The sequence below is a fragment of the Sebastes fasciatus genome, chromosome 14 (assembly GCF_043250625.1).
Source record: "Sebastes fasciatus isolate fSebFas1 chromosome 14, fSebFas1.pri, whole genome shotgun sequence".
Classification (NCBI taxonomy): Eukaryota; Metazoa; Chordata; class Actinopteri; order Perciformes; family Sebastidae; genus Sebastes; species Sebastes fasciatus.
In genome coordinates, this window is record NC_133808.1 from 32,274,828 (window position 1) to 32,300,160 (window position 25,333).

Below are 25,333 nucleotides of genomic sequence, written 5' to 3' on the forward strand. Positions count from 1 at the left end.
TATTACTACTACTACTACTACTGTTATTACTACTACTATTATTATTACTACTACTACTATTACTACTACTACTACTACTACTACTACTATTATTACTACTACTACTACTGCTATTATTACTACTACTACTACTATTATTACTACTACTATTACTACTACTACTACTACTACTACTACTATTATTACTACGACTACTACTGCTATTATTACTACTATTACTACTACTACTACTACTACTATTATTACTACTACTACTACTACTACTATTACTACTACTACTATTATTACTACGACTACTACTGCTATTATTACTACTATTACTACTACTACTACTACTACTATTATTACTACTACTACTACTACTGTTATTACTACTACTATTATTATTACTACTATTACTACTACTATTACTACTACTACTATTATTACTACGACTACTACTATTATTATTACTACTATTACTACTACTACTACTACTACTATTACTACTATTATTACTACTACTACTACTACTACTACTACTACTGTTATTACTACTACTACTACTACTATTATTATTACTACTATTACTACTACTACTATTATTACTACTACTACTACTACTACTACTATTACTACTATTATTACTACTACTACTACTACTACTACTATTATTACTACTACTACTACTACTACTACTATTACTACTATTATTACTACTACTACTACTACTACTACTATTATTACTATTACTACTACAAGTTAAAGTCCTGCATTCAAAATCTTACTGAAGTGAAAGTACAGCTAACCTTTAGCTATCTATTTCAACTGTTTATTCATTACTCAGTACTCGAGTAAATGTACTTCATTACATTAACCACTGATTAGATTGAGTGATGATTAATTAAGTGAACATTGTTACGACAGCAAGGGATGAATTATGGTTAAATGTTTTACAGTGTCAGATGAGTAAAAGATGGAAGGTGTTTTACCTGAGGAGAGGATTCCCATCTCCGCTCTTCATTATGTTGTCATCCACCTGGATGAGTAGAAAACACAATAACATCAACGTCTAACTCACTTTGAGTTGTTTCTATGAATCTCAGAGGACAGTTCTTACAGTCAGTTCCCCCAGAGATCAGCTTCTCACTGAGAGTGATGGGGTCATACATGAACACCATCATTGTGCAATTGTGCACCAATCAGGGTTTAAATGAAAATGTGACGACGGTTGTGGGGATTCATTCAGTCGTGAATATTTAATTCTCTGGAACAAACTGAACATTTGGACCCACTCACCAGTTTGCAGTGGAATCCGGTGGCGTTGGAGTACAAGATGAGACTGTAGGCCTCCTGTTGGTTAAACGTGTGTTGACACTCAAAGTTTTCTCCGTTGAAGGTGACCCCAATCTTCAGCTCCTCGCTGGGGGTCGCCAGTAGAAGCGTCTCATATTTAGGAGGGTCCTGATACACAGAGAGATCAGCGGGTTCAGGTTCAGGTTCAGGTTCAGGTTCAGGTTCGGTACATGATCGTCACTGTTTCTAAAACATCTCTGACAAAATGAGTATTAGAAGATAGAAGTTATTGTCTCTGTTGAGCTCTTAAAGGACCAGTGTGTTACATTTAGGGGTCTCTACTGGCAGATATGTAATATAATATTAATAAGTATGTTTTCTTTAGTGTATAATCACCTGATAATAAGAACTGTTGTTGTTTTGTTCGCTTAGAATGAGCTGTTTGTATCACAGGACAATAGGGAGTTACCCTTTAGCCTCTTCAGCCCCGAGGGCTGCTGGAAGACACACTCAGAATAAACCAACAATAGCTCCACAACTAGTAGTAAAGTAACACTGTGACTGTTACTCTGTCTGAGTAAACTGTGATGAACCAAAGGAATGCATTGTTATCGTGGCCTAAACTGTTTTCTAGATGAGACAGTGGATAACAGCATTATATAAATGATGCCGTGCACAGAGACGCCACTGAATCCATTCAACAACTCCTCGACTACAACTGAGCCAAAGCAGATATAAATAACAACGCACATAGATTCTAAAAGGTTTTAGTCCGGATAGGACCAGGAGGACTCTCCATCTGGACCACTGGGATACACAAAGTGTGCCAAATGGGTTTTCTACCTCTTGAAAGAGAATCTGGCTCTAAAATACTCCTGATATCCACTACAGGAGGCTATGGGCACACAATGGAGCCTTTAACCATGACGTTTACCCTGTGCATCATCACATTCTACCATTGTGCATCATCACATTCTACCATTGTGCATCATCACATTTTACCATTGTGCATCATCAAATTCTTCCCTGTGCATCGTCACATTCTACCATTGTGCATCATCACATTTTACCCTGTGCATCATCACATTCTACCATTGTGCATCATCACATTCTACCATTGTGCATCACCACCTTCTACCATTGTGCATCATCACATTCTACCATTGTGCATCATCACATTCTACCATTGTGCATCATCACATTCTACCATTGTGCATCATCACATTTTACCCTGTGCATCATCAAATTCTTCCCTGTGCATCGTCACATTCTACCATTGTGCATCATCACATTTTACCCTGTGCATCATCACATTCTACCATTGTGCATCATCACATTCTACCATTGTGCATCACCACCTTCTACCATTGTGCATCATCACATTCTACCATTGTGCATCATCACATTCTACCATTGTGCATCATCACATTCTACCATTGTGCATCATCACATTTTACCCTGTGCATCATCACATTCTACAATTGTGCATCATCACATTCTACCATTGTGCATCATCACATTCTACCATTGTGCATCACCACCTTCTACCATTGTGCATCATCACATTATACCATTGTGCATCATCACATTCTACCATTGTGCATCATCACATTCTACCATTGTGCATCATCACATTTTACCATTGTGCATCATCAAATTCTTCCCTGTGCATCGTCACATTCTACCATTGTGCATCATCACATTTTACCCTGTGCATCATCACATTCTACCATTGTGCATCATCACATTCTTCCCTGTGCATCGTCACATTCTACCATTGTGCATCATCACATTTTACCCTGTGCATCATCACATTCTACCATTGTGCATCATCACATTCTACCATTGTGCATCACCACCTTCTACCATTGTGCATCATCACATTCTACCATTGTGCATCATCACATTCTACCATTGTGCATCATCACATTCTACCATTGTGCATCATCACATTTTACCCTGTGCATCATCAAATTCTTCCCTGTGCATCGTCACATTCTACCATTGTGCATCATCACATTTTACCCTGTGCATCATCACATTCTACCATTGTGCATCATCACATTCTACCATTGTGCATCACCACCTTCTACCATTGTGCATCATCACATTCTACCATTGTGCATCATCACATTCTACCATTGTGCATCATCACATTCTACCATTGTGCATCATCACATTTTACCCTGTGCATCATCACATTCTACCATTGTGCATCATCACATTCTACCATTGTGCATCATCACATTCTACCATTGTGCATCACCACCTTCTACCATTGTGCATCATCACATTCTACCATTGTGCATCATCACATTCTACCATTGTGCATCATCACATTCTACCATTGTGCATCATCACATTTTACCATTGTGCATCATCAAATTCTTCCCTGTGCATCGTCACATTCTACCATTGTGCATCATCACATTTTACCCTGTGCATCATCACATTCTACCATTGTGCATCATCACATTCTTCCCTGTGCATCGTCACATTCTACCATTGTGCATCATCACATTTTACCCTGTGCATCATCACATTCTACCATTGTGCATCATCACATTCTACCATTGTGCATCATCACATTCTACCATTGTGCATCACCACCTTCTACCATTGTGCATCATCACATTCTACCATTGTGCATCATCACATTCTACCATTGTGCATCATCACATTCTACCATTGTGCATCATCAAATTCTTCCCTGTGCATCGTCACATTCTACCATTGTGCATCATCACATTTTACCCTGTGCATCATCACATTCTACCATTGTGCATCATCACATTCTACCATTGTGCATCATCACATTTTACCATTGTGCATCATCAAATTCTTCCCTGTGCATCGTCACATTCTACCATTGTGCATCATCACATTTTACCCTGTGCATCATCACATTCTACCATTGTGCATCATCACATTCTACCATTGTGCATCATCACATTTTACCCTGTGCATCATCAAATTCTTCCCTGTGCATCGTCACATTCTACCATTGTGCATCATCACATTTTACCCTGTGCATCATCACATTCTACCATTGTGCATCATCACATTCTACCATTGTGCATCATCACATTCTACCATTGTGCATCATCACATTCTACCATTGTGCATCACCACCTTCTACCATTGTGCATCATCACATTCTACCATTGTGCATCATCACATTCTACCATTGTGCATCATCACATTCTACCATTGTGCATCATCAAATTCTTCCCTGTGCATCGTCACATTCTACCATTGTGCATCATCACATTTTACCCTGTGCATCATCACATTCTACCATTGTGCATCATCACATTCTACCATTGTGCATCATCACATTTTACCATTGTGCATCATCAAATTCTTCCCTGTGCATCGTCACATTCTACCATTGTGCATCATCACATTCTACCATTGTGCATCACCACCTTCTACCATTGTGCATCATCACATTCTACCATTGTGCATCATCACATTCTACCATTGTGCATCACCACCTTCTACCATTGTGCATCATCACATTCTACCATTGTGCATCATCACATTCTACCATTGTGCATCATCACATTTTACCCTGTGCATCATCAAATTCTTCCCTGTGCATCGTCACATTCTACCATTGTGCATCATCACATTTTACCCTGTGCATCATCACATTCTACCATTGTGCATCACCACCTTCTACCATTGTGCATCATCACATTCTACCATTGTGCATCATCACATTCTACCATTGTGCATCATCACATTCTACCATTGTGCATCATCACATTTTACCCTGTGCATCATCACATTCTACCATTGTGCATCATCACATTCTACCATTGTGCATCATCACATTCTACCATTGTGCATCACCACCTTCTACCATTGTGCATCATCACATTCTACCATTGTGCATCATCACATTCTACCATTGTGCATCATCACATTCTACCATTGTGCATCATCACATTTTACCATTGTGCATCATCAAATTCTTCCCTGTGCATCGTCACATTCTACCATTGTGCATCATCACATTTTACCCTGTGCATCATCACATTCTACCATTGTGCATCATCACATTCTTCCCTGTGCATCGTCACATTCTACCATTGTGCATCATCACATTTTACCCTGTGCATCATCACATTCTACCATTGTGCATCATCACATTCTACCATTGTGCATCATCACATTCTACCATTGTGCATCACCACCTTCTACCATTGTGCATCATCACATTCTACCATTGTGCATCATCACATTCTACCATTGTGCATCATCAAATTCTTCCCTGTGCATCGTCACATTCTACCATTGTGCATCATCACATTTTACCCTGTGCATCATCACATTCTACCATTGTGCATCATCACATTCTACCATTGTGCATCATCACATTCTACCATTGTGCATCATCACATTCTACCATTGTGCATCACCACCTTCTACCATTGTGCATCATCACATTCTACCATTGTGCATCATCACATTTTACCATTGTGCATCATCAAATTCTTCCCTGTGCATCGTCACATTCTACCATTGTGCATCATCACATTTTACCCTGTGTATCATCACATTCTACCATTGTGCATCATCACATGCTACCATTGTGCATCATCACATTCTACCATTGTGCATCACCACCTTCTACCATTGTGCATCATCACATTCTACCATTGTGCATCATCACATTCTACCATTGTGCATCGTCACATTCTACCATTGTGCTCAGTATAACATCAATAAAAAACAACTAACTTGTATAATTGTCATACTCACACCTCTGGTGAATTCAGAGTCTACAGTCCTGACGTGAGTTTGAAATGCAGAATGAGATTAACTGAGTATATACAGTTTACATTGTAGTTGAACCTGGTCACTGAGTTCTTCCCTGCATGCACACTGGATGGTATAAATGTACCTGAAGGCGTTGGATGGGCTCTGGAAACAGGTCGCTGCCGGGGATCGTCACATTCACATTACCTTCGGCCAGGTTAAACACCTGCAGGAGACATTTCCCCGCCGGAGCCGGATTCACCACCGTTCTCTAGCAGACAGAAGAGAGCAGCACACTGATAAACAGGCTTTCTCAGACTTTATGCAGCAGACTTTAGGCTTAATTAGACTAATCTAACCTGATAGTCTAAGACCAGTCTGAGGCCGAGACTAGTCTTAAAGGTCCCATGTTGTAAAAAGTTAGATTTGCATGTCTTTTATATTATAAAGCAGGTTTAAGTGATATATAAATACTGTGAAAGTATCAAAACACTCAATCCATGGAGAAATACACACAGCCCGTATTCAGAAACTGTGCGTTTGAAACAAGCCGTTAGGATTTCTGCCCATTTGTGATGTCACAAATTTACATTATTTAGACCATTTCCACATTTTTTAAACGTAAACATACTAAATGTGCCCCAGTTTATTTCCTGTTGCAGTGTATGTGAATGACATCAGCTGACAGGATGTAAACATGGACCCAAACTGTTGCCTAGCAACGCAATTCTGTTGCAATTCCATTGAAATGCACTAAAACGGAGCGTTTCAGACAGAGCATGAATACAGGTATATTCAGACTGACAGTGTGAGAAAAATAAAGTGTTTTTTGAACATTACAGCATGTTAACATGTTCTAGTAGGAACACAAAATACAAACATGAACCTAAAAGTGAGCATGATATGGGACCTTTAAACTAAGTTTATGCAACTGGCCTCTGGTGTGCATGTAAGTAATCCTATATGTGTAAGAAAGTGAAGGTTTTGGTGATTGTCTCTTTATTTCAGCAATAATAACAGGTGAGATTCATGGTTGCTGCTCATACTGTACGTACCACAACGTTCACCTCCACCAGTGTGGCCGCTACAAAGGCCAGCCCTGCAAAGATCATCCCCGTGGCCATTTTCCTCAGAGGCCTGAAGGACAGACAGACAACACGTTTACACACCTTTCATTCAAAGTCCTGATCCATTCTCTAAAAAACATTAATAAAATCAGTAATTATAAAGGAGCCTTCTTTCCTTATCTGTTCATTGGTATCGGTGGGATATAAACGTGAGGTCACAAGGCTCATCTTCCAGTTTAAGAGGCTTCTTAAATGCTCATTTCCGTTATAAAGACGGGGAGTATCCAGAACAACAGGCGTCTACTCACGTGACGTTGATCCTGCAACGGCCAACGAGCGGATATAAGATGAGGTCAAAGATGGGCACGAAGACGAGAATCAGCAGAGCGTTCAGCATCTAGACAACAGGGAGGGGTTATACGACTCTATAAACGCTCATTAAATCATAAAGGTTAGAGTTAAATGTGAATAAAAGACGGGTTATGATTTAATATCAGCAGTAAAGAGATTTTCACCAGAATGACAGCGCCGACCTGCCGAGTCAATCATCAGTCGACTGAATGTCGTTACCTGATGTGGGACGCTGACTGCTGTGGGTTTTAATATACAGCACCCTCACATTCCAGCATTCATAACCTCATAACCTTTATGATTAAATGGTTTACTAGAGCACCACGTTCTGCACCAGATTCATGCATTTAAAGGGACTGTTTATAACTTTTTAAGCGTATAAATGTAGCGGGTCGGGACACATGCGCGCTCGCGTATGCGCACTCACGTGTGGCCGGAGCCTCGTCTCCTCTGCCTGCCTGCCTTCACTCAGACAGCGCGCGCGTTCTTGCGTACTCGCTCCACTTCTAGACGTGAACGCGCGTTCACTCCACACTGCAGGAGAGTTAGTTTAGCTCTGAGAATATCTAGTGAATGTACAGTGGACGTTTGTGCAGAAATAACTGCTGCAGCTCCTCCAGACCAACAGAGGTTTCCCGTGTCTTGTGAAGTGACGGGGCTCCGCAGAGAGAAACGTTATCGTCTCGTTACCGACCGGGTGCCGGTGTCTCCCTGTTCACTCCGGCTGCGGGCGGAGTGAGACGAGTTTCTCGCTGCAGAGCCCCGCTGCCTGAGCCTGCACTGAGGCAGGAGAAGCATACACAGTATCAGCATTGATTCATGGAGAGACCTTGGTCTGGTCAGCTAACATTACTGCCAAGCAGCTGAAATATAGAGTGATATTGTGCTTTTAGCTGACGTGTGTCGCCTCACTGTGTTGAGTGATGCTCGTTCATGTCTATGTAGAGCGAGCACAAGCACGAGCCCGATGCTGACTTTCGTTGATTTCACGGCCACGGGTGTCGCTGTTAAGAAGCATTTCTGAAAGTTACAAATAGTCCCTTTAACTTTAAACAGTTTTTCTCATAAATGTACCACTTTAATCTTGGGAGTTTTTCTCAGAATATTCCCCCGTCTCCAGGCTCCGTAACTTTATTTTATTTTATGGCCCTAATACGCCGTCGTACATGACAGACAGTCCATGTCAGCATGTGGAGGAATCCAAAGTTTGACAGACCTGCCTTGGACGATATTTGGAGGAGAGGTTTATGTAGTTTGTTTAATCCGCGAAAGAATGGTTGATTATAGAAACACAGTCACGTAGCCGTGGTAGCCGTGGGATACGTGTTTCACAGAGGTCCTTATTCACCTCTTCTAGTATTCTCTGAACACCTTGTTGTGCATCACTGTTTATGTGGACCTACCTGCATCTGGTCAGGCTTGATGATGAAAGCACCTCCCTGCAGGAAAACAACAAGACTTCATCATCAACAGGATTTAAACTTTAACTTCAGAGCTTTAAGAGGAGGAGCAGGGTGTGGATCACCCAGTTAAATCCCCTGGATGTTTTATTAAGACCATAAACGATGTAATTCACTGGAATAACATCATACAACACCCTAACAGATAGCACATTTTACAGGACTGCTTGTGCAATCAGATACAAATCAAAACCCGCCCACTGATATCAACGAGCAATAAAAGATGTTATCAGATGTTTTATCATTTTGACACCGTTTGTTATTTCATGTGAAGAAGCTCTTACAAAAGCCATGTTCATCCTGGTGGCCTGAAGCGTCCAGCGGGAACCCTGAAACACAGACAAACACCTACTGTTACTGTCAACGTGGTTCAGATTCACTGTTGGCTCAGCATGATGCACCTTTAACCTCAGCAGACTCAGAATAAGAATAAATCGTTTTAAATGAAGAGTTCAGGAGGAAGGTTTGAGGTTTTCTCTAATCAGACGGTTGTGTTGCGTGTTGGCCAGAGGAGGAGATAACAGGTAGTTATGGGATTTTATAGAAGCGCTGTGACACTAGACCTTGACCTCCGGCTGACTAACGGCTTCTTCATTCACTCAAATTAAAAGTTATGGCAATTTATTTCTATTTATCCAAATGACAGATTGTTTGCTGATCCATACCAGAAAATACAAAATAAAGTATACTTATACTTTGTATACTCGCTCACTGATGTGATTATAACATGACCACATTAGGGCTGTCATAATATCAGATGTTAACTACACGGTTATCACGGCCTAAAGAATCCACAATAACAATATTATCACAATATCTATAGATTAATTAATTAATTTATATTGTCAAAGTTAACGCGATCATAACGTGTTAACGCACACTCGTTTTAACGCCACAGATTTCTTTAACTCATTAATGCAACTTGTGATTTTTAAGTTGTAGCGGCTCAGTTTTAAAGCCGGAGTGAAGAGCCAATCAAAAGTCTGAAAAAATCACCAAAAAATTACCAAAAAAATTCAGAAAAAAGTCCCAAGAAAGTCTGAAAATGTCCAAAATTTGTCCAAAAAATGCCCGAAGATAAGTCCGATCCTGGTATCATAGTAAACTATAAACCTGATGAATCCATCGGTACCAACCATGTCAGACTAGCTGGTCATGAAGGAGGTTAAATAACGCTCCAAACTTACGCTACATTTTGGAGAGGAAAAACTGTCATGTCCATTTCCAAAGGGGTCCCTTGACCTCTGACCTCCAGATCAGTGAATGTAAATGGGTTCTATGGGTACCCACGAGTCTCCCCTTTACAGACATGCCCACTTTATGATCATCACATGCAGTTTGGGGCAAGTCATAGTCAAGTCAGCACACTGACACACTGACAGCTGTTGTTGCCTGTTGGGCTGCAGTTTGACATGTTATGATTGGAGCATATTGTTTTATGCTAAATGCAGTACCTGTGAGGGTTTCTGGATCAATATCTGTCATTGTTTTGTGTCGTTAATTGATTTACAATAATAAATATATACATACATTTGCATAAAGCAGCATATTTGTCCACTCCCATGTTGATAAGAGGATTAAATACTGGACTAATCTCCTTTAAGGTTCATTTAGAACAGATAAAAAGGTGTGATTAGTGTGTTGTGCGTCTGACTTTCTTTACTGGGACCAGTAACTTCCTGGAGTCTCCACTGGTTGCCTGGCAACTTGCTCCAGAGGTTAAAAATAGGGTCTCTTGTTGTGACGGGTCATAATAAGACGTACCTGCTGATCAAACAGAGCCCAGAACATCGGCAGCGGGATGTAGAGCACCAGAACCCGCAGAACCATCTTAATCTCCTGGATCAGACGCTTCTGTTAACACACAGACGGGACGGGTTAGTCATGTGACACGTGAATATGTGTCCTCAGAAAAACACTCTTTGTTGCATGGAAGAGTTACCGAGTACTTGTCCTCAGCCCAGTCCAACCAGTGCGTCCTCTGAGGGTCAAACTTCGCCCTCTTCCAGCGGTTTTTGATGGCAAACTGAAAACCAGAAGTGAACAGCTCAGACAGAAGCAGAAGCAATGTGTGAACGTTTATTACAAGACAAAATGTTTCTGGACAGTGAAAGGAAGAGGATAAATCCATTTGCACTTTAATAAAATGGTCTGATCCGGCTGCGGGAGGCCGGGGAGATGATGATGACTCACCCCGATGCAATTGCAGACTTCCATCAGGATGTTTCCCTGGGGAGGATTCCTCTTGTACAGAACGCTGCCAGCGATGAACACAACTGCACGAGATGGATGAAGAGTTAAGGCCGCAGGAGGAGGAGGGAAGCAAACAGTTTATGTTGGAAACGGCTCGCCTGGTGCCAGAAGTACCGACACGCTCGTATCTGTAGAGTTACTTTGGTGTCTTTATTATGTCAAACAGAGAGCAGAACTATCAATGCTGTAATCAAAAAATGCTTTTATAGCAAGTCAAATTCATTTGTGATTAAAAACGTATTAATGCAAATACAAAAGTTTTGTTTGCGATTTTAAATATTTTGTTTGTGAATCCAAAAATGTTGTTTGCGAATCACAAAATTGTATTTGTGAATCAAAACGTTTTGTTTGTGAATCTCAAAGTTTTGTTTGCTAATCCAAAAAAATTGCTTGCAAATACAAAAATGTTGTAGTTAATTTGTGATTACAAATGTATTAATGCAAATACAATATTTTTGTTCGCAAATACAAAATTTTGTGTTTGTGAATCCCAAAGTTTTGTTTGTAAATCCAAAAATGTTGTTTGTGAATCACAAAATTTTATTTGTGAATCAAAACGTTTTGTTTGCGATTTCAAATATTTTGTTTGTGCATCCAAAGGTCCCTCCCAGGAGATTCAGCTCAACAACATTAATACATTTTACTTGCAATAAAACATGTTTTGATTGCTAAAGTTCTGCTCTCAATCATATTCTGTTTAATTGCATAATAAAGTCACAAAAGTAACTCCATACATATCAGCTTTATATTTATTTCCAACCAACACGAGAAGAATCTGACAGAGTGGTTTAACGAGCCGCTGAGAGAGGACATAGTAAACCTCTCTGGTTTAACATGTCCTCTTCCAGCAGCTTGTTAAGAGCCATAAATTCCTTCCTGTTGTAAACAAGCTTCAAGCCTCGAACACTCTCCCCCCCCCCCCTCCTCCGTCCTCACTGCGATCTGTCCGCGGCCCCTCCGCTAATAAAATCACAGCTTGTTTTCACAGCGAGCGGTCGGCCGAGCGTGAATCCCGGGAGGATCAGCGAGGACTCGGCGGCAGAGACAACGGACTGTCAGGACGTATGAGGACGGACCGCCGAGATCAAGAGGAAGTCCAGCCCGTCTAAAGCTGGACTTCATACAGACATGCAGATGGCAGCCTGAATCGAGCTCAGCTTCTGAAATGTGACCGTTAATCTGGACACTAATATCACATTATTTATATTTATGGCCTTTCTCAACACTAATGTGCTTTAGTGGCAGATTGGTCTTCCTTACAGCAGCTTGCATTCACACTGACGAGCCTCAGCAATCAGTTCCTGACCACCGAGCACCTACAAGAGTTTAATAAGAAGAGTTTAATAAGAAGAGTTTAATAAGAGTTTAATAAGAAGAGTTTAATAAAAAAGAGTTTAATAAGGAGACTTTAATAAGAAGAGTTTAATAAGAAGAGTTTAATAAGAAGAGTTTAATAAGGAGACTTTAATAAGAAGAGTTTAATAAGAAGAGTTTAATAAGAAGAGTTTAATAAGAAGACTTTAATAAGAAGAGTTTAATAAGAAGAGTTTAATAAGGAGAGTTTAATAAGAAGAGTTTAATAAGAAGAGTTTAATAAGAAGACTTTAATAAGAAGAGTTTAATAAGAAGAGTTTAATAAGAAGATTTTAATAAGAAGAGTTTAATAAGAAGAGTTTAATAAGGAGAGTTTAATACGAAGAGTTTAATAAGAAGAGTTTAATAAAAAAGAGTTTAATAAGAAGAGTTTAATAAGAAGAGTTTAATAAGAGTTTAATAAGAAGAGTTTAATAAAAAAGAGTTTAATAAGGAGACTTTAATAAGAAGAGTTTAATAAGAAGAGTTTAATAAGAAGAGTTTAATAAGGAGACTTTAATAAGAAGAGTTTAATAAGAAGAGTTTAATAAGAAGACTTTAATAAGAAGAGTTTAATAAGAAGAGTTTAATAAGGAGAGTTTAATAAGAAGACTTTAATAAGAAGAGTTTAATAAGAAGAGTTTAATAAGAAGAGTTTAATAAGAAGAGTTTAATAAGAAGACTTTAATAAGAAGAGTTTAATAAGAAGAGTTTAATAAGAAGACTTTAATAAGAAGAGTTTAATAAGAAGAGTTTAATAAGAAGAGTTTAATAAGAAGAGTTTAATAAGAAGACTTTAATAAGAAGAGTTTAATAAGAAGAGTTTAATAAGAAGAGTTTAATAAGAAGAGTTTAATAAGAAGACTTTAATAAGAAGAGTTTAATAAGAAGAGTTTAATAAGAAGATTTTAATAAGAAGAGTTTAATAAGAAGAGTTTAATAAGGAGAGTTTAATACGAAGAGTTTAATAAGAAGAGTTTAATAAAAAAGAGTTTAATAAGAAGAGTTTAATAAGAAGAGTTTAATAAAAAAGAGTTTAATAAGAAGAGTTTAATAAGAAGAGTTTAATAAGAAGAGTTTAATAAGAAGAGTTTAATAAGGAGACTTTAATAAGAAGAGTTTAATAAGAAGAGTTTAATAAGAAGACTTTAATAAGAAGAGTTTAATAAGAAGAGTTTAATAAGGAGAGTTTAATAAGAAGAGTTTAATAAGAAGAGTTTAATAAGAAGACTTTAATAAGAAGAGTTTAATAAGAAGAGTTTAATAAGAAGAGTTTAATAAGAAGATTTTAATAAGAAGAGTTTAATAAGAAGAGTTTAATAAGGAGAGTTTAATACGAAGAGTTTAATAAGAAGAGTTTAATAAGAAGAGTTTAAGAAGAGTTTAATAAGAAGACTTTAATAAGGAGAGTTTAATAAGAAGAGTTTAATAAGGAGAGTTTAATAAGAAGAGTTTAATAAAAAAGAGTTTAATAAGAAGAGTTTAATAAGAAGAGTTTAATAAGAAGAGTTTAATAAGAAGAGTTTAATAAGGAGAGTTTAATAAGAAGAGTTTAATAAGAAGACTTTAATAAGAAGACTTTAATAAGAAGAGTTTAATAAGAAGAGTTTAATAAGAAGAGTTTAATAAGAAGAGTTTAATAAAAAGAGTTTAATAAGAAGAGTTTAATAAGAAGACTTTAATAAGAAGAGTTTAATAAGAAGAGTTTAATAAGAAGAGTTTAATAAGAAGACTTTAATAAGAAGAGTTTAATAAGAAGAGTTTAATAAGAAGAGTTTAATAAGAAGACTTTAATAAGAAGAGTTTAATAAGAAGAGTTTAATAAGGAGAGTTTAATACGAAGAGTTTAATAAGAAGAGTTTAATAAGAAGAGTTTAAGAAGAGTTTAATAAGAAGAGTTTAATAAGGAGAGTTTAATAAGAAGAGTTTAATAAGGAGAGTTTAATAAGAAGAGTTTAATAAGAAGAGTTTAATAAGAAGAGTTTAATAAGAAGAGTTTAATAAAAAAGAGTTTAATAAGAAGAGTTTAATAAGAAGAGTTTAATAAAAAGTTTAATAAGAAGAGTTTAATAAAAAGAGTTTAATAAGAGTTTAATAAAAAGAGTTTAATAAGAAGAGTTTAATAAGAGTTTAATAAAAAGAGTTTAATAAGAAGAGTTTAATAAGAAGAGTTTAATAAAAAGAGTTTAATAAGAAGAGTTTAATAAGAGTTTAATAAAAAGAGTTTAATAAGAAGAGTTTAATAAGGAGACTTTAATAAGAAGAGTTTAATAAAAAGAGTTTAATAAGGAGACTTTAATAAGAAGAGTTTAATAAGAAGAGTTTAATAAGAAGAGTTTAATAAGAAGACTTTAATAAGAAGAGTTTAATAAGAAGAGTTTAATAAGAAGAGTTTAATAAGAAGACTTTAATAAGAAGAGTTTAATAAGAAGAGTTTAATAAGAAGAGTTTAATAAGAAGACTTTAATAAGAAGAGTTTAATAAGAAGAGTTTAATAAGGAGAGTTTAATACGAAGAGTTTAATAAGAAGAGTTTAATAAGAAGAGTTTAAGAAGAGTTTAATAAGAAGAGTTTAATAAGGAGAGTTTAATAAGAAGAGTTTAATAAGGAGAGTTTAATAAGAAGAGTTTAATAAGAAGAGTTTAATAAGAAGAGTTTAATAAGAAGAGTTTAATAAAAAAGAGTTTAATAAGAAGAGTTTAATAAGAAGAGTTTAATAAGAAGAGTTTAATAAGAAGAGTTTAATAAGGAGAGTTTAATAAGAAGAGTTTAATAAGAAGAGTTTAATAAGAAGAGTTTAATAAGAAGAGTTTAATAAGAAGACTTTAATAAGAAGAGTTTAATAAGAAGAGTTTAATAAAAAGAGTTTAATAAGAAGAGTTTAATAAAAAGAGTTTAATAAGAGTTTAATAAAAAGAGTTTAATAAGAGTTTAATAAAAAGAGTTTAATAAGAGTTTAATAAAAAGAGTTTAATAAGAAGAGTTTAATAAGAGTTTAATAAAAAGAGTTTAATAAGAAGAGTTTAATAAGAAGAGTTTAATAAAAAGAGTTTAATAAGAAGAGTTTAATAAGAGTTTAATAAAAAGAGTTTAATAAGAAGAGTTTAATAAGAAGACTTTAATAAGAAGAGTTTAATAAGAAGAGTTTAATAAGAAGACTTTAATAAGAAGAGTTTAATAAGAAGAGTTTAATAAGAAGACTTTAATAAGAAGAGTTTAATAAGAAGAGTTTAATAAGGAGAGTTTAATACGAAGAGTTTAATAAGAAGAGTTTAATAAGAAGAGTTTAAGAAGAGTTTAATAAGAAGAGTTTAATAAGGAGAGTTTAATAAGAAGAGTTTAATAAGGAGAGTTTAATAAGAAGAGTTTAATAAGGAGAGTTTAATAAGAAGAGTTTAATAAGAAGAGTTTAATAAGAAGAGTTTAATAAAAAAGAGTTTAATAAGAAGAGTTTAATAAGAAGAGTTTAATAAGAAGAGTTTAATAAGGAGAGTTTAATAAGAAGAGTTTAATAAGAAGAGTTTAATAAGAAGAGTTTAATAAGAAGAGTTTAATAAAAAAGAGTTTAATAAGAAGAGTTTAATAAGAAGAGTTTAATAAGAAGAGTTTAATAAGAAGAGTTTAATAAAAAGAGTTTAATAAGAAGAGTTTAATAAAAAGAGTTTAATAAGAGTTTAATAAAAAGAGTTTAATAAGAGTTTAATAAAAAGAGTTTAATAAGAGTTTAATAAAAAGAGTTTAATAAGAAGAGTTTAATAAGAAGAGTTTAATAAAAAGAGTTTAATAAGAAGAGTTTAATAAGAGTTTAATAAAAAGAGTTTAATAAGAAGAGTTTAATAAGAAGACTTTAATAAGGAGACTTTAATAAGAAGAGTTTAATAAAAAGAGTTTAATAAGGAGACTTTAATAAGAAGAGTTTAATAAGAAGAGTTTAATAAGAAGAGTTTAATAAGAAGAGTTTAATAAGAAGAGTTTAATAAGGAGACTTTAATAAGAAGAGTTTAATAAAAAGAGTTTAATAAGAAGAGTTTAATAAGAAGAGTTTAATAAGAAGAGTTTAATAAGAAGAGTTTAATAAGAAGAGTTTAATAAGGAGAGTTTAATAAGAAGAGTTTAATAAGAAGAGTTTAATAAGAAGAGTTTAATAAGAAGAGTTTAATAAAAAGAGTTTAATAAGAAGAGTTTAATAAGAAGAGTTTAATAAGAAGACTTTAATAAGAAGAGTTTAATAAGAAGAGTTTAATAAGAAGACTTTAATAAGAAGAGTTTAATAAGAAGACTTTAATAAGAAGAGTTTAATAAGAAGAGTTTAATAAGGAGAGTTTAATACGAAGAGTTTAATAAGAAGACTTTAATAAGGAGAGTTTAATAAGAAGAGTTTAATAAGAAGAGTTTAATAAGAAGAGTTTAATAAGAAGAGTTTAATAAGGAGAGTTTAATAAGAAGAGTTTAATAAGAAGAGTTTAATAAGAAGAGTTTAATAAGAAGAGTTTAAGAAGAGTTTAATAAGAAGAGTTTAATAAGGAGAGTTTAATAAGAAGAGTTTAATAAGGAGAGTTTAATAAGAAGAGTTTAATAAGAAGAGTTTAATAAAAAGAGTTTAATAAAAAAGAGTTTAATAAGAAGAGTTTAATAAGAAGAGTTTAATAAGAAGAGTTTAATAAGAAGAGTTTAATAAGAAGAGTTTAATAAGAAGAGTTTAATAAAAAGAGTTTAATAAGAAGAGTTTAATAAAAAGAGTTTAATAAAAAAGAGTTTAATAAGAAGAGTTTAATAAGAAGAGTTTAATAAGAAGAGTTTAATAAGAAGAGTTTAATAAAAAAGAGTTTAATAAGAAGAGTTTAATAAGAAGAGTTTAATAAGAAGAGTTTAATAAAAAGAGTTTAATAAGAAGAGTTTAATAAAAAGAGTTTAATAAGAGTTTAATAAAAAGAGTTTAATAAGAGTTTAATAAAAAGAGTTTAATAAGAGTTTAATAAAAAGAGTTTAATAAGAAGAGTTTAATAAGAGTTTAATAAAAAGAGTTTAATAAGAAGAGTTTAATAAGAGTTTAATAAAAAGAGTTTAATAAGAAGAGTTTAATAAGAAGAGTTTAATAAGAAGAGTTTAATAAGAAGAGTTTAATAAGGAGACTTTAATAAGAAGAGTTTAATACGAAGAGTTTAATAAGAAGAGTTTAATAAGAAGAGTTTAATAAAAAGAGTTTAATAAGAAGAGTTTAATAAGAAGAGTTTAATAAGAAGAGTTTAATAAGAAGAGTTTAATAAGAAGACTTTAATAAGAAGAGTTTAATAAGAAGAGTTTAATAAGGAGAGTTTAATAAGAAGAGTTTAATAAGAAGAGTTTAATAAGAAGAGTTTAATAAGGAGACTTTAATAAGAAGAGTTTAATAAGAAGAGTTTAATAAGAAGAGTTTAATAAGAAGAGTTTAATAAGGAGAGTTTAATAAGAAGAGTTTAATAAGAAGAGTTTAATAAGAAGAGTTTAATAAGAAGAGTTTAATAAGAGTTTAATAAGAAGAGTTTAATAAGGAGAGTTTAATAAGAAGAGTTTAATAAGAAGAGTTTAATAAGGAGAGTTTAATAAGAAGAGTTTAATAAGAAGAGTTTAATAAGAAGAGTTTAATAAGAAGAGTTTAATAAGAGTTTAATAAGAAGAGTTTAATAAGGAGAGTTTAATAAGAAGAGTTTAATAAAAAGAGTTTAATAAGAAGAGTTTAATAAGGAGAGTTTAATAAAAAAGAGTTTAATAAGAAGAGTTTATTAAGAAGAGTTTAATAAGAAGAGTTTAATAAGAAGAGTTTAATAAAAAGAGTTTAATAAGAAGAGTTTAATAAGAAGAGTTTAATAAGAAGACTTTAATAAGAAGAGTTTAATAAGAAGAGTTTAATAAGAAGAGTTTAATAAGGAGAGTTTAATAAGAAGAGTTTAATAAGAAGAGTTTAATAAGAAGAGTTTAATAAGAAGAGTTTAATAAGGAGAGTTTAATAAGAAGAGTTTAATAAGAAGAGTTTAATAAGAAGAGTTTAATAAGAAGAGTTTAATAAGAGTTTAATAAGAAGAGTTTAATAAGGAGAGTTTAATAAGAAGAGTTTAATAAAAAGAGTTTAATAAGAAGAGTTTAATAAGGAGAGTTTAATAAAAAAGAGTTTAATAAGAAGAGTTTAATAAGAAGAGTTTAATAAGAAGAGTTTAATAAGAAGAGTTTAATAAAAAGAGTTTAATAAGAAGAGTTTAATAAGAAGAGTTTAATAAGAAGACTTTAATAAGAAGAGTTTAATAAGAAGAGTTTAATAAGAAGAGTTTAATAAGAAGAGTTTAATAAGGAGAGTTTAATAAGAAGAGTTTAATAAGAAGAGTTTAATAAGAAGAGTTTAATAAGGAGAGTTTAATAAGAAGAGTTTAATAAGAAGAGTTTAATAAGAAGAGTTTAATAAGAGTTTAATAAGAAGAGTTTAATAAGGAGAGTTTAATAAGAAGAGTTTAATAAAAAGAGTTTAATAAGAAGAGTTTAATAAGAAGAGTTTAATAAGGAGACTTTAATAAGAAGAGTTTAATAAGGAGAGTTTAATAAGAAGAGTTTAATAAAAAGAGTTTAATAAGAAGAGTTTAATAAGGAGAGTTTAATAAAAAAGAGTTTAATAAGAAGAGTTTAATAAGAAGAGTTTAATAAAAAGAGTTTAATAACCTTGAACCAAAACACTGATGAGAAAGAGGCAGAGCTCCACTGATGCTGATATCATCATTATCAATACATAATTTGACAGATAAGTATGTAATAAGTTAAGTACAAAAAATGTTTTATAGGCTGTATTTTTACCTTTATATGCGTCTCTATGACAACGGAGAAAATCCCATCTGCTGATGAAGACAGTGTGATACGGTTGAAAGTTCAGGAGGGAGCTGTGCAAACTCTGAGAAACGTCCTAAAGTGATGTCACTCTAAGTTTAGAAATTAAACTTAGAAAGAAGTCTGTCGCCCGCTGCTCATCTCTGTTTGGGGCTAGCAGCCACTACTAGCATAACACACAACTGTTGGCAGACAAGTTGCATTCTGGGTAATGTAGGATGATGTCACAGGTTGATAGAGAGACTCACCTAAAGCCACAATCATCAGAATTGCAGGAACCCCGAAGGCCAGAGCGTAGCAGTCACCACCGAAGCACTGAACATCACCTGCAGGAGGACGTCCAGCGTTAACACAATGATGTCACACAGCGATGTCACACAATGATGTCACACAGTGATGTCACGCAGTGATGTCACACAATGATGTCACACAGTGATGTCACGCAGTGATGTCACACAATGATGTCACGCAATGATGTCACGCAATGATGTCACACAGCGATGTCACACAGTGATGTCACACAGCGATGTCACACAATGATGTCACACAGCGATGTCACACAACGATGTCACACAGCGATGTCACACAATGATGTCACACAGCGATGTCACACAGCGATGTCACACAATGATGTCACACAGCGATGTCACACAATGATGTCACACAGCGATGTCACACAGCGATGTCACACAATGATGTCACACAGCGATGTCACACAATGATGTCACACAATGATGTCACACAGCGATGTCACACAACGATGTCGCACAGCGACGTCACACAGCGACGTCACACAGCGACGTCACACAGCGATGTCACAGAGCGATGTCACACAGTGATGTCACAGAGTGATGTCACACAGTGATGTCAGCCACACTGGGTTTATAACATGAAGGTTAATACCTCTCAGTACGGGCGTGATCACGGTGGACAGGAGGCTCCCGGCGTTGATGGACATGTAGAAAATGGAGAAGAATTTCTGCCTCTCGCTGACCTGGAGGTGATCAATGAGATAATCAGGACAGACTTCATTTGATCATTAAGTCCCCATTAAGGTTTATAGTTTTGTAAACACTGTGATTACTGTGTAAAGCTAAATATATAATATATATAATAATATAATGGATACCGTCCGATTCCAGCACTTTATTATTTTGTGTAACCCCATTTAGTTTGATAATCCAAAGTTTTGTTTGCAAATCCTAAAGTCCACCCACGAGATTCAGTTTAACAGCAAGCAAAACTATTAGATTCACATTAATATATTATATTATATTATATTATATTATATTATATTATATTATATTTGTAATCACAAACGTATTTTACTTGCATCAAAAAAAATTTTGATTGCAGTGTGGAAAGTTTTTCAAACCTCTTCTGTCTGATTTTATAATACGGACACAAACGTAACTCCATATTTCATACAAACAGAATAAGTTTTCTTGTCTTCAGACTAAAGAGGAAGTGATGCGGCGATGCGGTGACTCACATTCTCCTCGTCAAACTGGTCTCCGCCAAACGCCGCCACGCAGGGTTTGATTCCTCCGGTACCGAAAGCGATGAGGATCAGACCCGACATGGACAGAGCGCTGCAACACACACACACACGACACACACTCTTTGACCTATATATATATATATATATATATATATACATTAACATATTAACATTATTAACATTATTAAAATAAATAGGAGCAAATCCTCAATTAATTTTCTGTCGATCCTTTAATGTTTCAGCTGTATTTTCATGTGTTTTGTGTGCAGAAGTAAAGTAACTAAAGATGTCAGATAAATGTAGTGGAGTAAAAAGTACAATATTTACCTCTGAGATGAAGTAAAGGAGAAATTAAATTCTCAAGTAAAGAACAAATACCTCAGATTTGTACTTAAAGGACCCGTGTGTTAGTAAACTTAGAATGAGGCGTTTATATCTCCATAGGGAGCGGGTCCTCTCCACGCCGTCCTCCATGTTTCTACAGGAGCCCAGAACGGACAAACCAGACTCTGACTCTAGAGAGAGCCTTTCACTGTAGTTCTCCGACACGCCGGTAAAACGGTGCTAACGTGAGCTGCAGAGTGTTAAACCGTGGTACCGCCAGCCGCCGCCTGACTTCCTGTTGCTCAGGAATCAGGATCAGGATGAGGAGAAACGCAAATGACAAGGAGCGACGACAAGGTGGAGCAGGATGATGAGACACAGACAGGTGGAACAAATCAGACAATCACAAAGGTAGGAAGTAAAAACCAAACAAGACACAAGAGGAGTGAACCTATCAAAATAAAACAGGAAACGAATGTGAAGTGACTTCAGGAAACAATCTAAAAGCCGCTGAGAGGTTGAGGTCGGGGTCCGGTTCGCTTGTCCAACCGACGTGCTACCAAAATGATACCCTGAGATTCATAAAATACGATGAACAAAATCAGATTTAATGAAAATGATCGACTTATTATAACGTGCACAAAATCTGGATAATCAACAGCAATCAACAGAAAATACGACGACCCGCTCACCCGCTCTAAAACAAAAACCCCAAAACCTAGAAACTAAAATCCTTCAGGTAAATCAGAACCATTACAATCCACTAAAAGATGCAACACAAGAAAGTCTCAACAAGAAAAGTCCAAAGTTCTCTGGGAACACAGCCGGACCGTGACAGTAAGGATGACCTCTGAGCGAGGCCACGTGACCTCAGTCTCGTAAAGAGAGGAGTGAGTGGAGGGGTACTCAGTTGGTTGCAATCTGCAACCACACCACTAGATGTCACCAAATCCTACACACTGCACCTTTAAGAACAGTACTTCAGTAAATGGACTTACACTTCTGAATATCTCTGATATGTTGAGCAACTCAAAGTGAAAGAAAATCGAATTTCAGCTGTTGATAACTCACATGTGCACGCTGCTGCTTCCCACCGTGGGGATGGCTCCGACCGACTTGACCACATGTCCGATGACGTAGACGATGGACAGGTAGATGATGGTCCTGTTGAGAGACGTCATTCAGAGGTGCTCTGTTATTACCGTCAGTGACTCACCTCCACTAACAGCTGCTGTTACACCATCTAACCACAGCTCTTAAAGGTTAAAGAGCTGAAACACTGCAGACTGATGGTTTCCAGTCAGGTGTGTGAGAGGACGACTCTACATCTGAATCATGTATCCTTCATGCTTTCAGCTTGAAGAAAGTCCTCTTTACTAAAAGATGTTATTTTGTTTAGTTTTCTCATATTTTAATGGTATTTTTTGGAAAGTTTTTCAATATTTTTTTAACATATTTTACTAATAATGTCTGAATGGTGTTTCATGCTTTCAGCTTGTAGAAAGTCCTCTTTAAAAAATAGTTCTTATTTTGTTTATTTTTCACATATTTAACTAATCATTTTCAGACATTTTTTCCCAGATTTGTTGGACATTTTTTTTCAAACATATTTTACTAATAATGTTCAGACATTTTTCTAATAATTTTCGGATATTTTTCACATGTCTGAATGGTGTTTCATGCATTCAGCTTGTAGAAAGTCCTCTTTACTAATAGATGTTATTTTGTTTAGTTTTCACATATTTTATTTAATATTTAATATATATTTAATATTTTTCAGTCATTTTTCAATAGTTTTTTTAACATATTTTGCTAATAAGTTTTTGAAATTTTTGGGATATTTTTCACATATTTTACTGTGTTTGTGTTATTGTGTGATTTTCTGATCTGAACTAACGTGGCGTCCACAGCAGCACATCGCTGAGCTTCCTGCAGGTACTCCTGTCTGCTTCTCCTGACTGGGCCATCTAAGTTACTGTATTAATACACCGACTATAAGGATATATATATATATATATATATATATATATATATATATATATATATATTTATCTATATATATATGCTGTACATGTAGCAGCGTCATCATGCAGAAACCTACACCAGGTCATGTGGGGACTCACTTGAACTTGCCGAGCCAGGAGTCGGCGATGAGCGCTCCCAGTATGGGTGTGAAGTAGCAGAGGCTGCTGAAGGCGTGGTAGACGGCGGTGGACAGGTCTTTGTCCCAGTGCAGGTAGGTGACGAAGTAAAGCGTGAGCACCGCTGTGAACACACACACACATTAACATGAGGCACGAGCTCAGGGGACGGTTAGTCCACATGTAAGGTCCAAATACCTCTAACATGAATAAATGTCTCGATAAATAAATAAATGTCATTAAATGTAGAAACATAATAATAAAAATAAATGTAGACATTAATGAATTGATAAAATGTGACATAAATTGATATTTCTGTTTTAATTTGCTTATTTATTTATTTATCTTTGTATAAATTCCCTTATTTACTCCTCTGTTTAATTTTCCCTTTTATTATTTATGTATTTAATTTTACATATAAAATGTATGCATTTACTATTTATTGATTTATTGATTTTTTATTTAACTGTGTCTCTGACCCCATGATGACACAGAGTGAGGCAGAAATGTATAAACAAATGTGTAAAGAAAAGAATACAGAAATAAATAAGTTTGGGGAAATAGATAAGGGATGAGATGCAATTTAAATAAATTTATAAATATATAAATAAAGATGTCATTCAATGTAGCAAAAATAATATAAAAAATAAATGAAGCCATTAATTAATGGATAAAATGTGACATAAATTGATATTTCTGTTTTAATTTAATTAATTCCCTTATTTATTTACCTTTCTGCTTAATTTTTCATTTTATATATTTATGTATTTATTTTATTAGTTTTTAAATGTATTTATTTATTTTTGCACTATTTTTTATTTATTTTTATATATATTGTGAGGAAGCAACAACTCCCTCACTAACTGTTTGGTAAAGCCAAGTGGGGTTGATCACAGTTATCTTTGTTTTCCTTATGTGGGTAGTTAAGGGGTTAATTGACTGACAGGGACTGAGTGGCTCCAAGTGTAATCAGGTGTGCTCTGATTTCCCAGGTTCTCACTGCAGGTGTCTCCAGTCTGAGCTGATGGCAGCACTCGCCTGATAAGCCAGTTTGAACTGGAAAGGCGGGCTGTTAGGTTATATGACCATGTGTGAAAGTAGAGTTGGGAAAAGAAGAGTGGTAAAAAGAGCAGCACCAGGCATGTGGTGAGCTGTGAAACTGAATGCAGAGGATGATTTTCCCTCCATGTGTTTTTTCCTTTGTTTGATGGAATTTTTACAGACTGAAAATAAAAGTCTGCCTTATTTTTCAAGCATACTTACCTGCCAGTGTGATGATTTCTCTTCGTGACTTTTCACCTTGCTCTCCTGCACCTCACCTTGCAACAATTGGTGGCAGTGGTGGGATCTAATACGCCTGTGTCGAGTTGGTGTTGGAATGCTGACTAAATGAGAGGTGCAGTACGTGGAAGAGGTCGGCCGAAGAAATCCACCTTGGCAGAAATGGAGAGAAAGAATGCTGAAAGGACAGTGGAGTTTGAGCCACCACTTGATGGCCGCTGGAGATGAAGAAGAAGAACCAGTGGTACGGCCAAAAATACTTATAGACCGTGTTGCTAGTGAAGAACTCTCTGCCACAGACTTTTTTGAAGAAATGAGAGTTTATGCGACGGTCTAGACAAACTGAAGCGGTACTTTTTGTTCAGATTAAACAGCTAAGAGGTGAGATGGGAGCAAAGTCGACGCAGGACTGGATGTCAGATGAACAATATGAACAGCCTGACCAACATTATCCTCATGCTATACCTGCTGGTGTTATAAAGCTGCAAGCTGCAACCTCCATGCACCTGCCCACAGTTAAAGAACCAAAGAAATTCATTCCACTTCAAGCTAGTGGGCCTGTCTCCTCATTACAGCAACTGTTGCCTCAGCAGCAACAGCGTGCTTCTCCACCAACCCGGTCGGTCGGGCCCCGTGTCAGTGAACCAAGAATACCTGACTTCAAAGAAGGTGAAGATCCAGAGAGCTTCTTTGTTCGGTTTGAGCGGATGG

The 25,333-nt window shown here is 35.2% G+C and overlaps 1 protein-coding gene across 1 annotated transcript in view; it reads right to left on the reverse strand.

Annotated features, from left to right (window-relative positions):
• slc15a2 (solute carrier family 15 member 2) overlaps window positions 1-25,333 on the reverse strand; it is a 42,421-nt gene that overhangs the window by 8,883 nt on the left and 8,205 nt on the right. The window contains exons 3-17 of the mRNA XM_074657961.1: window positions 23,324-23,465; window positions 22,272-22,364; window positions 20,868-20,967; window positions 20,279-20,369; window positions 19,624-19,701; window positions 11,114-11,196; window positions 10,863-10,946; window positions 10,685-10,774; window positions 9,205-9,249; window positions 8,864-8,899; window positions 7,418-7,506; window positions 7,098-7,179; window positions 6,188-6,313; window positions 1,279-1,443; window positions 972-1,018 (exon numbers count right to left, since the gene is read on the reverse strand). Coding sequence (XP_074514062.1) covers window positions 972-1,018; window positions 1,279-1,443; window positions 6,188-6,313; window positions 7,098-7,179; window positions 7,418-7,506; window positions 8,864-8,899; window positions 9,205-9,249; window positions 10,685-10,774; window positions 10,863-10,946; window positions 11,114-11,196; window positions 19,624-19,701; window positions 20,279-20,369; window positions 20,868-20,967; window positions 22,272-22,364; window positions 23,324-23,465 — 1,351 coding nt within the window. The remainder of the gene's footprint in view (window positions 1-971; window positions 1,019-1,278; window positions 1,444-6,187; window positions 6,314-7,097; window positions 7,180-7,417; window positions 7,507-8,863; window positions 8,900-9,204; window positions 9,250-10,684; window positions 10,775-10,862; window positions 10,947-11,113; window positions 11,197-19,623; window positions 19,702-20,278; window positions 20,370-20,867; window positions 20,968-22,271; window positions 22,365-23,323; window positions 23,466-25,333) is intronic.